Source organism: Athene noctua, chromosome 18 (assembly GCF_965140245.1).
Source record: "Athene noctua chromosome 18, bAthNoc1.hap1.1, whole genome shotgun sequence".
Taxonomy (NCBI): domain Eukaryota; kingdom Metazoa; phylum Chordata; class Aves; order Strigiformes; family Strigidae; genus Athene; species Athene noctua.
In genome coordinates, this window is record NC_134054.1 from 2,948,313 (window position 1) to 2,962,262 (window position 13,950).

Below are 13,950 nucleotides of genomic sequence, written 5' to 3' on the forward strand. Positions count from 1 at the left end.
GAAGCAAGAATCGATACTCTGCATCCCAACAGTGTTATCCTCACATTATTGCACACCAGGATCCATTGTCATGATTTGTAAGTTAAGAAAGGAGTGGAGTTTTTTATGAAAAAAAGTTGCTTTTTTTTGTTTTTTCAGGGTTTTTGCACCAGTGTTTTAATACCAGTGTATTAAACTGGACGAGGAGCCTCTGTGCCTGATGCCCCAGTGAGGTGACTCATGGTACCGAGCCCTGAGACCGTCTAGCACCATCCAGCACCACGTGGGATGTGTCCAGGCACTGCATCATCCCAGTGAGCTGTCTGCCCTGGTTAGCACCTCTCTGCAGCAAACCCACCCTCCTTTCTTCCCCTTTCCTTCCTTCTTCACTCCCACCTTTCCTTTTCTCCCACCTTGTCCTCCCTCCCCCCTCCATCCTCTCTTCATCCGTCCTTCCTTCCATCCTTCCTTCCTTCCCGCCTCTCCCCTTCCTCCCCTCCCTATCACCACATGAACACAAGGCCCAGCAGTGGATCCTCCTGTCCCTTTCCCACCCTGGGCTGCAGCTCCTCATGTTCAAGGGTCACTTTAAAACACCCCTGTGGTGCCACCCGCAGTGCCCCGACACCTCCCTAGCCACTGGCCCCTCGGGCAGGGCTGCTCCAGCCCCATGGGCTCCCTGTGACCTTTTCTCCCTGGGTCCTGCCTTTCCCTTATGGCAGCTGCCATTTCTGTTCTCCACATCCTGAGCCCATCCCCTGTGTCTGCCCACCTCCAGATGACCATCGCTGCCTCCCCCTGCCCGCGCCACTGTCCCCCTCGTCCCTGTCCCCCTGCCAGCAGCAGCGGGCAGGGCTGGGCTGTCAGGAAGCTGCTTGACACTGGATGGTGTTGACACTGTCAATGTTTTGGCTGCGAGGGGCTCTGCAGTAACCAGCTGGCTTTTACAGCAACCTCCATCCAAGCTTTTCCCACATGTGAGGATTTGGCCTCTCGGGTTGGGTTTTTTTTTTGGGTGTGGCTGATGATGCAAATCAATGCAACGTCGGTACAGGTGCCTGAAAAGCAGCACCAAGGCACTGATAGTGATGTTTTATTGCCCTCACAACATGGGATGGCTACCACACTGCTGTGCGTGCCCCGGTAAGGAGCGTGTCCTCGTCAGGGTATTCACAGGCAGCTGCAACACCCGCTGTGCTCCCACCCAGCTTGGACCCGCAGCAAAGCCCCTTTGGCTTTTGGGCGAGGAGGACGAGGAGCTGCACGTGCAGTGGGGTGCAGTGCTGCCCGTGGGGTTGGGGAGGTGCTGAGCACCCCCAGGCACCACCTCGCCTCACAGCTGCTCCCCTGCAGCGGCTGGGCAGGGCTGGGACGAGCTGGGATGGGGAGCAGGGACATGTCCCCCTCCTGCTGCGGGACAGGGCTGCCATGGAGGGGCGCAGACGATGCTCTCGAGACAGGCGCTCGGAGCCGTGGCCGAGGAGGATCCACGTGCCAGGAGTGCCCTGGGCACCAACGGGGCAGCTCGGGGAGTCCCACTGGCCATGGCAGTCCCCGCTCTCAGCTCCATCCCGGGGTGAAGCTCAGCTCTTTGCACGTCCAAATGGGGCTGGCTCCTCTCGCAGGCAGTTAGCATGAAACATTTATGGCCTTCAGCTGTGTGGCTTGTCCGGAGCCTGCACAGCCTCTACATATTTAATTTTTTCACCATTAAAAACACATGAAGCAATGATTCATTTCACACCGTCCCTAATTCACTTCCATCTCCTCTCTCAGTGCGAGCGGAGTGTCTGTTCAGGAGCAGGCAGGAGGGTGGGGGGGCTGCAGGAGGTTTCAGAGCTGCTTCAGTCTGGCAGGGAGAGGCATCTGCTGTACTAGAAAAAGCAAACGAGGAGAAGACAGCCAGCAGGGTCCTGTGGAAAGGCAGGAGGACTCACTGCTGTACAAGCCTGAGCAAAAGGGTTTGAGTTGGAGGGAGAACAAACAACCACTCAGCACCAGGAACCAGAGTGGGGTGCAGCATGGGGGCCCCCTGGGAGCCCCAGGAGCAGAGCTGGGGGTTATCACTGCCCCTGCAGATGCAGTGTGTGCAGCTCAGCCACCCGTGGAGTGCACAGACAGGCTCTGGGTGCAGAGGAGGAGCCTCCCGCTGGGAAAGAGGCCCTTGGCTCCCTCCCACCCAGCACGGCACCCTGGGGGGCCCTTTGCTGACATGGCCCCTCGCCCCCACTTCCTCAGGCTCCCAGCTTGCCAGGAGCAAAGGAAGGAGAGGGGCAACAGGACAGCCATGCCATTCTCATCAGAATTTGGCACATCACAGAGGAGAAGCTTCATCCAGGACAGAGAGGGTCTGCAGAGGGACTGCTCTTGCTTGGCGGCAGATGCCCCAAGACCAGTGGTGCTGGTGGATGTCAGGGACGTGCTGCAGGTGCAGGCAGACACTGCAAACCCACAGGCAGAGAGGCAAGGCAGGAATGACCCACAGTTACTGTTATCAGAGGAGAAAACAATCCATTTTTTAAGGAAAAAAACATATTTTAAAACTTTAAGATGCCTATAAAAATGCTCACTTTTAAGTGCAGTCAGAACTGTGAGTTCTCCAGGTAGCAATGTGGATTGGTGCCATGTTGCTGAGAGTGTCTCTCAGCTGTTGGAGGGTACTTTTCCTTCAGCTCAGCTCTTTTGTCTGTGAATACAACATACAGTTTGTTATTCTGCAATGCATTTTGAGGCTGAAAGTCAATCAATACCCATTTCAGAGGGGAGGACAGATTGGAAACGCTGAAGCACCAGAGCTGTGGCTGCAACAATCGTATTTTGTGCTCCTGCTGAGCAGCTGTGCACATAGGAGGCCCCGGGTGCAGCAGGGTGCACGTTTGCATCACCCCAAATTGCCCCTGGTGGTTTTGCCAGCCAGTGCCACAGAAGTGCTGCAAACACGGCTGGCACAGCCCCGGCACACCCATCCCCAAAAAGCGTCCCTACGTGTGCGAGAGGCGGTTGCAGAAGGGCGTCACGTAGTCCTCGTGGCCCTAGTCTCTCCCTTGTCACCCGACTCCTGGCACTAGCTGCTCACATGCTTCTCTTTCCGACTCCTCCGGGACCATCCAGCAGGAAGCGGTTGCAAACCCACCGGTTGTGTTGATATTTCCTTTGTTCAAGGACGGGCGATTGCCCTGGCAGGGCTGTTCAGCTGCCCTGGCCCTCCCTGCCCCGTGACGCTGGCAAAGGGAGTGAACCCCAGAGTGGGAAAATGAAGGTTATCCTTGGGAAAAATAAATGATTAAATTTAATGGTTGTGTTGCTGGTTTGATGGCTATCGCATCCCACGGAGTGTTTATGTTCCCCTCCCTAGCCTTGGTGCAGAATTGGGGCAGGAAGGGGTGACACGGGCGTAGGAGCTGCTCCACCCCTCACCCTATTTACACCAAATAAACCTCCTGTGCTGGCGGGCTGGCACTCACCTTAAAAGTGAGGGCAGGTGACAGGGACAAGAGGACTCAGCCACGGGGTGCACCAGAGGCCGGGCACATGATGCAGGTGGGGCTCAGCCTGCCCCGCTCCCCCGGGGGGGCGGCGGGTGGCTTCCCTGTGGCCGAGCGGGCTGAGGGCCACAACACGGGCCATGGGCAAGGTGAGTGAGCTGCAGCGGGGGACCGCCACATGTCTCGTGCTGGGGAAGATGCAGGAGGCTCTCGCTGGCCCTGCTCCTGCCGAGGCCACAGCAGAAGAGAGGGGGCTGGAGCAGACCCACATTTCCTTCCCCAGCATGTCCTGGGGTGGGCAGAGCTGCAGCCACCAGCCAGCACTCTGGGCTGGGGCACCGGCAGCCGAGTGGGCTCAGATTGATGCTCCTCAGTTCTTCGGGCAGGGCAGCATCCTCATGATGTGGGCAGCTGCGAGGACAAGGGGAATTTGGGGACCGCAGTGATGCACACAGGCCTGCTGCAGCCCCAATGTTTGTTTTAGCCTGATTTCTATGGCTAAAAGCCTGTGTGACTGTACTCAGGGTCTGACTGTTTTCAAAGCAAGAAGTCAGCAACCCATTAAAACTGCTGCCCTTTCCCTGAACCAGAACTGAACCTAATCTGCTGGTTTTGCTGAACTTGAGCAGGGGCCAAACTGAACTGGAGAGCATGAACCAGAGCTGGACTCAGCCTGGGAGCAGCCCAAATCCCTGGACCCCCTCAACGTGCCACCATGTGCTGCCACACATGCAGCACATGGGACCAGGACAGCGCTGTCCCCCTGTGTCCCCTTGGGGCCAGAGCAGAGAGGTTTGGCTCACTGCAATCCATCCTAGCCTCCCCAACCCAGCTGAGCACATCCAATACAAATACTTCAGAGAACTAATGTGTGAACTAACCGACTTTATCCTTGCCAATTTATCACCACCCAGCAGATCTCACTCATGCAGACATAACTCCCGTCTCCTTGTACAGGGTTTGGAGCTGAGCTCTTGCAACCCCAGGGAAAATGCCTCTCACTTCTCTCTAGGAGGAGCTCAAACTCTGCTCTTCCCAGCACCGGGCTGGCGCCTGTCCCAGCCTTGCCATGGTGCTGTGTGACGGAGCCTCCCCCGAGGGTCCCACGGGGACCCTCTGTCCCCAAGGGGCTTCCCAAGATGCTCGCCAGCCCCTGCGTGCTGTCCCCTGGATGGGGTCTCTCCAGGTGCACGGGGGCATGCGGGAAACGGGGACCCTTTGGCACCCCGCAGACCATCCCTCTCACTGCAGCATCTTCTCCTTGCACCTTCTCTCTGACACCCGAGCGGCCAGAGGGGTGGGGAGACCGTTGAGGGAGGCGGTAAGCAGGAGGGTAAACACCTGAGGCCGGCTTTGCCTGCTCTGTCTATGCCCGTAGAAGCCTGGTCCTGTGCTGCCAGACCCGGACAGGACATTGCCCCCCGGCCCTGCTCTGTCCTTGGGATAGGACACAATTCAAAAACGGTCCCTCTTGCCCTCAGCACTGCTTGAGCCCCCACTGCCCGTGGGGTCCCTCCTCACCCCTTCAGAGCTGGGCTGGGATTCCTGCTCGTTTTCCTCGGGGTTGTAACACTGCTGTCTCACAGTCATCCCTGGGGGACAGGGACTGTGTCCCTGCTCTCTGCACCCCCCTCTCAGCAGGTCACAGGCTAGGAATTCAAGAGCTCTTTTGAAGGCTGCAGAGCCCCTCTTGGTGTGGAGAAGCAGCCCTGACACCCAGTTTGTCCCTGACCCTGTGCTTCCCTGAGCCCCTGGACAGCAGTTTCACCAAGGGGCTGAGCAGATGTGAACAGGTGAGGGCAAAGCAAGCAGCTCCAGCCAGGCAAAGCCTTCTGAAGACTTCCCTTTGCAGGGGGGAGAATAACTATTGAAATACAAGACGTTGCTGTAAGACTACAAAGTGCCATCAGCCAGGGTGAAACGCTGTCAGCTGGGGCAGTGAAGCATATTGAATAAAAGGTCTTTATTCTACAGAGATGTTTGGCTCATCCCCAGTCACTGTCGTGATCACATCCGAGGCTGACACCTGGGACATCGATGCCTCCTCTTGTCTGGGCTGCGGACAGTTTGTGGATTGGGACAGGATGCCAGACCCGGAGCAACAGGCACATATCCCCCGAGACATCCTCAGCAAGCCCCCGAAGGAGCTGAAGAAGCTGGCAAGAGAAGGCTACTGGGCAACGAGCCGCTCTCTCAGAGCTCAGGTCTACCACCAGCTCATCCAGCAGGTCGCCTGCCGGCTTGTCACCCCAGATGCTCTTGTCTACAGGGACGTGGCGAATCGTCTCTTTGGGAAGCTGAGTGTGAGCTCCCACCCTTTGCCCGAGTTCCTAGAAGGATGCTCCATGCCCACGTACTGCCTCAACCTGGAAGGGGTCATGGCCTTAAAGAAGATCCTCATCTGTGTTGGCAATCTTTTCCCTGACATAACCTACAGCCCAATCCTCCCCTCTCTGGTGGCTCTGCTGCTGCACTACAGTGAAGATGAAGCTCAGTGCTTCGGGAATATCTCTCGCCTCATCGCCAGCAATGCTCCCCACACCAGCTACATTGACCAGTCCTTCCTGGCCCACCAGGCCTCCTGCATGACTTTTGGGGACCTGGCCAACAAGCACTGCCCAGCAGCTCACAAACTCATAGCCAGCACCTCTGAGAACGTCTTTGAGGTCTATTCTGAATGGCTCTCATGGCTCTTTCATGACCTCCCCTTCAATTACGCCATCCGTGTCTTTGATGTTTACCTGCTGGAGGGGCAGAAGGTCCTCTACCGCATTGCTCTGGCCTTGCTGAAGCAGTACAGGCTCTCGGTGACCTCCGCTGAGCTGGAGGGGACTGACATAAAGGCAGACCTGCAGGCTTTCGTGCAGAACATTGCTGAGCACGTGACTATCGACAAACTCCTAGAGAGAGCCTTTGGCATCCGGCTGTTCTCCCGCAAGGAAATCTGGCTTCTCCAGATGGCCAACAGGAAGGCGTTAATGGAGAGGGGCATAACCATGGTGCAAAGCAGGTAAGGACACCTCTCTGTTTGCCAGCTCTTGGGGCTAAGCAGACAAATTATGAGTTAAAGTGGAGATACAACCCAGGGGGAGCTTCTCCGGTAGCTTTGGCTATGCTGGGTGCCTCACAGCCCCCTGTGGGGGAAGCACTGTACAGTTAGAGCTAGCAATGTTAACAGACAGCTCACAATGAAAAAAGCATGACAAAACCTGAGGCATGGGGGCTGCACCCCTAAAAGCAGATGGTCACCCCAGCTTGGCAGTAATGGATGTCCTCCCTCGCACAGGCAGTCCTTCCACCTGGCTGTGGACATGCAGAACTTCAGCTCCACTATTGTGACGGCTCAGGAGATGCGTATCATCTGGTCCTGGATCCCTGAGCGCTTCTCCCTCTTCCCCCCGCTGCTGCTCTTCTCCACCTCAGAAGATGGGTGCAGCCTGCAGAGGTAAAGCGTCATCTGCCTTTTGGGTCAGGTGGGGTCAGGTGGGCCAGGCGTAAAACTGGGCAGAAGGTGGTGGTGTAGAAAGAAGCAACAGGTCTGTGGGGCACATCTGAGGTCTCCTGAGGACTCATCTGTGCTCAGTTCAAGATCTGGGCCCATGCTGTCTGTAGAGAGGGCCGAGGCTCAGTCAGATGGCAATCAGCAACTCGGCACTTCATGGGGTACACGGAGCCCTGGGGATGTGCTGTGCAGGGGGACATCCTGATGTGCCACGCCATGCTGGGTGGGCTACAATCGGCCAGGTGCAGCCAGCACAACATCCCCAGGGCTCCAGCTCCCTCACAGCGGCACGCAGCACGGGACAGTCCTGAGGCTCAAAACTGAGCTGGAAAATGAGCTTGCCATTGACTTCCCAGGCTGCGATGCAGCAAAAGCCTTCCAGTGGGATGAGGCTGCCTCGGCATGAATGTTTCCAGGCAGGAAACCCAAACCTGCTCCTCTGTAGGGGCACATTAAGCTGAGAGGTTGCACTTGCAGAGCAGGCAAAGCTCAGGGCTATGGGGAAGACATCAAACCCTCTAAACGCGATTTAAGAGAGCCCAGGTGTCATGACCAATAACCAGAATTACAATACAAAGACCAGTGTCAGCGCTGGAGACAACCCAGGGCCCAGTGGCACACACTGCCACAGCCATGGCGCAAAGGGGGGGGGGGAAGCAGGGATATCCCCGCAGTGCTCAGTTCCGGGGTGTTTCTCTGAGATGCGGCTCAGTGCAGAGTGGGACGGGATGCCAGGCTGTCCAGGAATGGGATGCTGCCCATGACACCCCATTTCTCAGGGTGTTTGAAGGTGGGGCTGTGATGGTAGTGTCTCCGTTAGCACACGAGCGTGCTCCCCCAGCCCATGAGAGGCAAGCAGTCACCCTGTGGCACAGTGGTGCAGCCCCATCCTGGGAAGCACAACCGTGCACCTTTCCAAGGCAGCAATGTGGTGCAGAGCCCAGATTATGAAACACATCCGGATTAAAAGCAAACTCATTTGGTAAAGTCCCCCCATGACGCATTCCCCCCAGCCTGGTGTCTGATGGTAGTAGGGTGGGAGGATTTAGTGTTCGGATTAATCTGAGCTATTACCTGCTTCACCAAGCAAAAATGATGACTCGAGAAGTCACATAAGACAACTCCCTCTGTTCCTGCATAAACACTGAAGCTGCTCGAGCTACATGATTATGAGTTTCTGCTGCTGTCCTTCCCCGAGGTCCCTCGGGCCAGCTGCCAGCACAGCGATAGGCTGAGAAGAACCACCACCATCCTTTACAGCCTCGTGCTCACCGCACACCTGGGCTCGCTGTGCGGCATGCTGCTCCTGGGTCTCAAACCCCCACCAACCCAGCCTCCTTCTTCATCTCTTCAGGTTTTACACATGTTGTGAAGGCTACGAACCAACAGTGCTGCTCATCAAAACAACAGAGGGGGAGGTAAGTATTTCCCAGGCAGAGAAGTGGACTGCACTGGTGCCCATGTCGGGAAGGGGACAGGGTGGTTGACTCCACCGGTACTTCTTGGAGCAGCCACGGGGATGCGTGGTCTCTCTCCTGCCCTGCTCCAGGGTTTGTCCCAGCTCCCAGGAGAGAACAAACTGCACCCCCTGGCACGAAGAGCCACTTTAGACACAGGCTGGTCTAAAGGGTGCTGCTGGGGGGGGAAGAGAGGAGTCAGTGAGATGGAGGGAGGCCACGAGAGATACTCTTTCATTGTAGATACAGACTAAATCATGAAGTCCTTGTTAAGCAGACTTTCCTGAAGTCAGCAGATGCTTTGCCTGAGCCAGGACTTGCTTTCAGTGTACTAAATACTAGTATCTCTGTCTAATTGCAAGAGCAGCCACACAAGGGAAATGGAGGAGAAATAAGGACAGATTCTACAATACTTGAAAGTCATGAAATAACACAAAAAAACCCGAACCAGGCCTCTTCCCAGGGACTCTGAGCATGGCTCATAAACCCATATTTTATCTCTCCATTCTTCATCAAACAGCAGAGGCAAGTTCTGTAAATTGTTCAGGCATCCCAAAGATTTATTGACCTACTAGTCTTGATTTCCCAAGCCTGACACTTCAGCGTGATGCGGAGATAAACACCCTGCCACCCCCTAGGGCCTTGTGCAGACAAGAGAAGGTGACTTATAAAACCTTGTTTCCTACATATTTTAGCTCATTCTGTTCCTTAGCTAGTATGAAGGATGGGCACGAGTTCCCACCTCTCAGCCACAGTCAAGCCAAGGACGTCCACACCGGGGTCAGCCCGACTGTGTGGACCCCTGGGACTGATTTAAAGCCTCATAGGTAAAAAATATAGTGTTACCTGAGTCTTTGCCATTTTAAAACACATCTTCTCTAAAGACTCATAAAACAAGCAACCACCTTGCCACCATCTGGGGGCCAGCTGAGGACAAGGGACTCCTAGACCCCTGTCCATAGCGTGCTGCAATACTGTTCACACACTTTGAGCCACACAGTTATTCTTTTCCTTTTCTGGGAGCCGGACTGGGCTGGGGGGTGGGAGACAGCTCTTGCTTCTGAGCCTGGGCCAGGGAACACACCAGCACAGCCGAATCGGCCCTGCTCAATCAGCCAGCACATAGCTCACTGCAATCACCTCTGCTGTAAAAGAGCAACCCCCCAAATGTCCCAGAGCCCCCCCTTAGTCACTGAAGCTGGGCAGACTCACATCCATAGCACCAGGGACTTGTCAGTGCAGGATTTAGCTGGTGTATCAGAATTTGGCTCCGATTCCCCCAGGGGCCCTCACAGAGCCTTTGCCCTCCTGCATGCATGTGTGACAGCCAATGGTTCTGGGCCCTGCTCTGGTCCCAGGCTCTGCCCCGCTGACGGCTCCCTCTTCTCTCTCCCAAAGGTGTGTGGGGCGTTTCTCTCCTCCGACTGGAGTGAAAGGAAAAAGAGTGGGGCAACATCAGGCTTTTTTGGGACAGGGGAGTGCTTTGTGTTCACCGTAAGTCACATTTTATTTCTGGGTTTATGCTTATGAGTTTGTTAATTACTTTTTCCCTTACTCTTCTGACAACTCAGGGCATGGTGGCACTGAGCTGCTTCCTTACCACAATCTCACTGCTACTCCTTAGCTCTGGCAGGAGGCAGCAGCACAGAAATTGCTGTGCTGGATCAGAGCAAACAGATAAAAAACTGCTGCCTTGGGTGAGCTGGTTTGCCCCAAGCCCCCAAGGCAACACGCAGTAACCATGGGTGGGTCTTGGAGCATCCTCCTGGGATGGCAGCAGAGCAGCACGTGTGGTGGGGTGGGTTTCTGCCCTGTATGCTCAGGGCAGCTCCTGGATGGAGCATTCCAAAATCAGCCCCAGCGTCCCTGCAGAGGGAGCGGGCTGAGTTGGTCCAAGAGATTCTGGGGGCAAAGTCCAGCATCCATCCAGTATCCCACCAGCATCCATCCAGCACCCACTCAGCAATGCGGGCTGACCATGTCTGCCTATCTCCAGCAGCGCCTGGCAAAGACAAAACCAACTTCTCAGCCACAGAGTCCTCCAGAGCATCCCTGGAACTGCCAAGACACCTTTTCCCTTCCCTGACCGAAGTGCAGACCTGACACGCAGCATTTGGCCCCCAACCCGCCTGGCCAGGCAGTACCATCTTCCCCCAGTAATGGAGAGGTGTCAGGGCTCACCATGTTTCTCCTGCTTTCCAGGTGCGCCCCGAGACAGAAAGGTATGAGTGGGTGTTCATCAAGAAGCCAGAGCTGGCCAAAGCTGTGCCGCGCTCACGGCAGCGGTCGCCTTCCCCCTCTCCCACATCCCTCCTCAGCTCCTCCCCGGAGGGCCGCAGCACCAGCTCAAACCGTCTCACCGTGCCAACACCGCAGAGGAGAAGCCGTCTCTCCCCATTTCTGGCCATCAGGCATTTCCTTCTGCCTTCCAAAACAGCCTCCATGTTCATGTCTGGGTCACGGGAAGGGATCATTATCGGTAATTACTGAATGGTGGGCACCCACCCACCAACACATCGCTGCTTCAGCTGGAAAGAGCTCTACTCCAGATTATAATTATGTAGAGGCAAAGACCTCCTGGTTTAGGATATAAATGTAAAGTCAGGGGAGATTAAGTCAGCCACCTCTTCCTCAAATAAGCATGAGAGTGCAAAACTGCACAAAGGCAAGGATGCTTCTTCTGAGAGCCCCAGAGGGGCTCTGCCAGCCGAGGGGGAGCACCACAGACCAAACCTCCTGGCGAGGTTTGCACCCTTGGGGCTGGCATGTCCTTTGCCAGCCCTTTCCTCTGCTCTGTGCGGGATGCAGAGGAGCAGCAGGTGGGTATCAGCCCAAGGAAGGGCCGGGCACGGTCCTCCGGAGCAGACATGCCAGCTGCCTGCCCATGCTGGCTTGGGCACAGGAGTTGAATCTTTGTGCCCCACCACTGCCAGGAAGGGTTCAGAAATGCCTGCAGCACAGCCTCTACCTGCCTTTCAGCGCTCGGGAGCAGGTTCAGGGCAAGCCTAGCTGTGGGGATGCAAGGAGCTTTTCCTTGTTCTGCAGCTCTCTTAGCAGTTTAATAATTCAGTTTGTGCTGCCAGGGCAACCTCTTGCACTGGCTGCCATGTGCCAGCTGCCCTGCAGAGAGCCCTCCAGGGGCTCTGCCTCAGTGCGGACATCCTGATTAGCAGGGAAGGCAGCTCAGGGCAGCCCCAGCCCAACTCTGCACTGTGGCCAAAGGAAGGAAAGCAGAGAGATGAGCACAATCCTGAGACCTTTGCAGGTGGGCCCTTGAGCAGCAAGGTGAGGCGAGCAGATCCCAACTGTCTCACTTGCTTTTGCAGGTGGGGGGGGAGGCCAAGCTCTGTCCCTCGACGCCAACCTGCTCTGGGGACGCACGGAGCACTGCGAGACCTTCGACAACCCCCCGCTCTGCCAGGAGAACTTCAAGGTGCAGCTCTTGGAAGTGTGGGGCTTTCAGAATGCCTAGGTGCTGTGGGGGACAGCCCCTCCCAGGCCACTGCTGCAGTGTCTGCTGGCAGTGTAGAGCACCTCTGCTCGCCATCCTCCCCTCCACGGTCAGCCGTGGCGGCGTTGTGGAGAGAGGGACAATGCAGCGCCACGAACAGGACTGCGGGCACTGCCTTAGAGGACATTTGAGGTCCCCTTCTGCAGTTTAGAACCAGCCTGCTCCACCCAGTCTGTCCCAGTTTAGGATGCTGGAGGGGAGGTGAGCCACTCTGGTGTTTCTCCCACCTCCCTGGCCTGTTTGCAGCTTGGGGCTCAACAGCAAACCAGTGGTACCACAGCACAGGCAGATTTTATAGAAATTAGGCAAAACTCAACACCAAGGTACAAAGCTCACCAGAAACACTCTCAGCCCCCGCTTCCCAGTGGTCCCAAGCCTAGCACCACCCTTCAGTGCAGAATTTTGTAGCCTCTGCAGGTTACCATGACTCCCCTGGGATCACACACTGATCACCATCCAGCACAGCGTGAGATACTTTTTGTCCATGGCTGAAACTGCTCATCAGTGATCAGCAAAGTCCTACCTGGTGTTTATACACCAGCCCTACCTGTGCACCTGCCTTGTCATTTTTGTATTAAACTGAACATCTATATTCACCGCAAAGGGCTGATGATGTATGACTGCAAGCAGTGAATACATATGAGCCTTAACCAATGTGCCCTGACTACCAGGGGTCAGGACTACGAGAGACGTGACATTTTAAAACATGAAACGTGAACGTGTGCGTGTAGCTCGGTCAGACAAGGCAACCCTTGCAGGAGGGCTGTAGCCCATAGAGGTATCATTCTGACTGCAGGATGAGAACATCTCCCACATCCAAATATACTTTCCACTTGTGGTTTCACCTTAAATATATTCCACTTTTCGAGCTGTTCAGAGCAGGAGGTATCGTTGCCTCGTTGCTTCCAGTGATGGCAGCAGGACACGGGCAAGAGCTGGCGACGGCAGCAAGCTCACACAGGATCAGTCATGCAGCAGACCTAGGAAGGGCTCGTAGCCTTCAGAGGGCACCCAGGGAGGGTGTGGAGGTCAGACACAGCCCTCAGTGCCCCCGTGCCTGGCTTTCACCCACAGAGCTCAAATGAAACAACACTGCAGAATTACCCTTTCCCTTCAATTAAAAAGCTCTGCTAGGGTGTCCTCAGTATTTCTCTCCTCCCGTGATCACGTACTGGGCTTCTGTCCAGCTGAAAGTTTCCCACGGGAGCCCCTCTGCCTTCCCAAGAGGCTGTTTCACCTCTCTGCCCAGAGATGCACAAGCTGCACGAGACGCCTGGAAATGCAAAGCCCTTCGTTAGCAACCCGGCCTGACCTCCTCGCAGAGTATTTCCCTGTAAAGGGCGAGCAGGCCTGTCTGATGTATTAAACCTCCAGGGGCTGGGCTTGTATTGTGCAGGCCGGGGGTGTCTCTGATGCGGTGGCAGAGCCTGCGAGGCCCTTGGAGGCCCAGCCCGCGCTCCCCGCGATTCGAGCCGCCCCTCACAAGGGATGTCAGGGCACTGACTGCCTTCGCTGCCTGTGATCTGCTGAGTGCCTCTGCCACTTCTGAAAGGGACGCTGCAGTCCTTTCTTCTTACGCTTTATTCCATTACTGAATAAAGTTCAAAGCTCTCGGAGAATAAAAAAAAGACCCCGAAACCACGCAGGGGAAGCGGAGGGGATGTGTAATGGGATATAAAGAGATCTTCATCCGTGCCGTGCCGTCCCTTGCCCGCAGCGGGCTCAGCAGAGACCCAAGCGCCGCTGTGAGGTCCCAGCGGCCCAGGTGGAGGGGCCGGGAGCGGGGTGAAGGGCAGCACCACCCGCCGCCGCCGCCGCGGCCCAGCCCCGCGGGGCGGCGGCCGAGCCCCCTCCCCGCCGCCGCGGGCAGCCGAGCCCTGCGGCCCGCGGCCGGCAGGCGCAGTGCCCCCCGCGCCCCCGAGGGCAGGGCCTGGGGGCCTTCGCCGCTTCACCCTCCCGCGGCAGCGGCCGCGTCCGGTAACGGGGCGGCCCCGGCCCGCGCCCGCGCCAGGGCAG

At 56.5% G+C, this 13,950-nt stretch overlaps 1 protein-coding gene across 1 annotated transcript; it reads left to right on the forward strand.

The window, feature by feature from the left end:
• Nucleotides 1-2,529: 2,529 nt before the first annotated feature.
• Nucleotides 2,530-11,895, forward strand: LOC141968029 (TBC1 domain family member 24-like). The gene is made up of 8 exons (XM_074922363.1): nt 2,530-2,569; nt 3,452-3,613; nt 5,439-6,474; nt 6,751-6,909; nt 8,321-8,384; nt 9,822-9,917; nt 10,626-10,902; nt 11,750-11,895. Exons 1-8 carry the CDS (start codon nt 2,530-2,532, stop codon nt 11,893-11,895), a joined length of 1,980 nt encoding a protein of 659 aa, XP_074778464.1.
• The last annotated feature ends 2,055 nt before the right edge of the window (nt 11,896-13,950 follow it).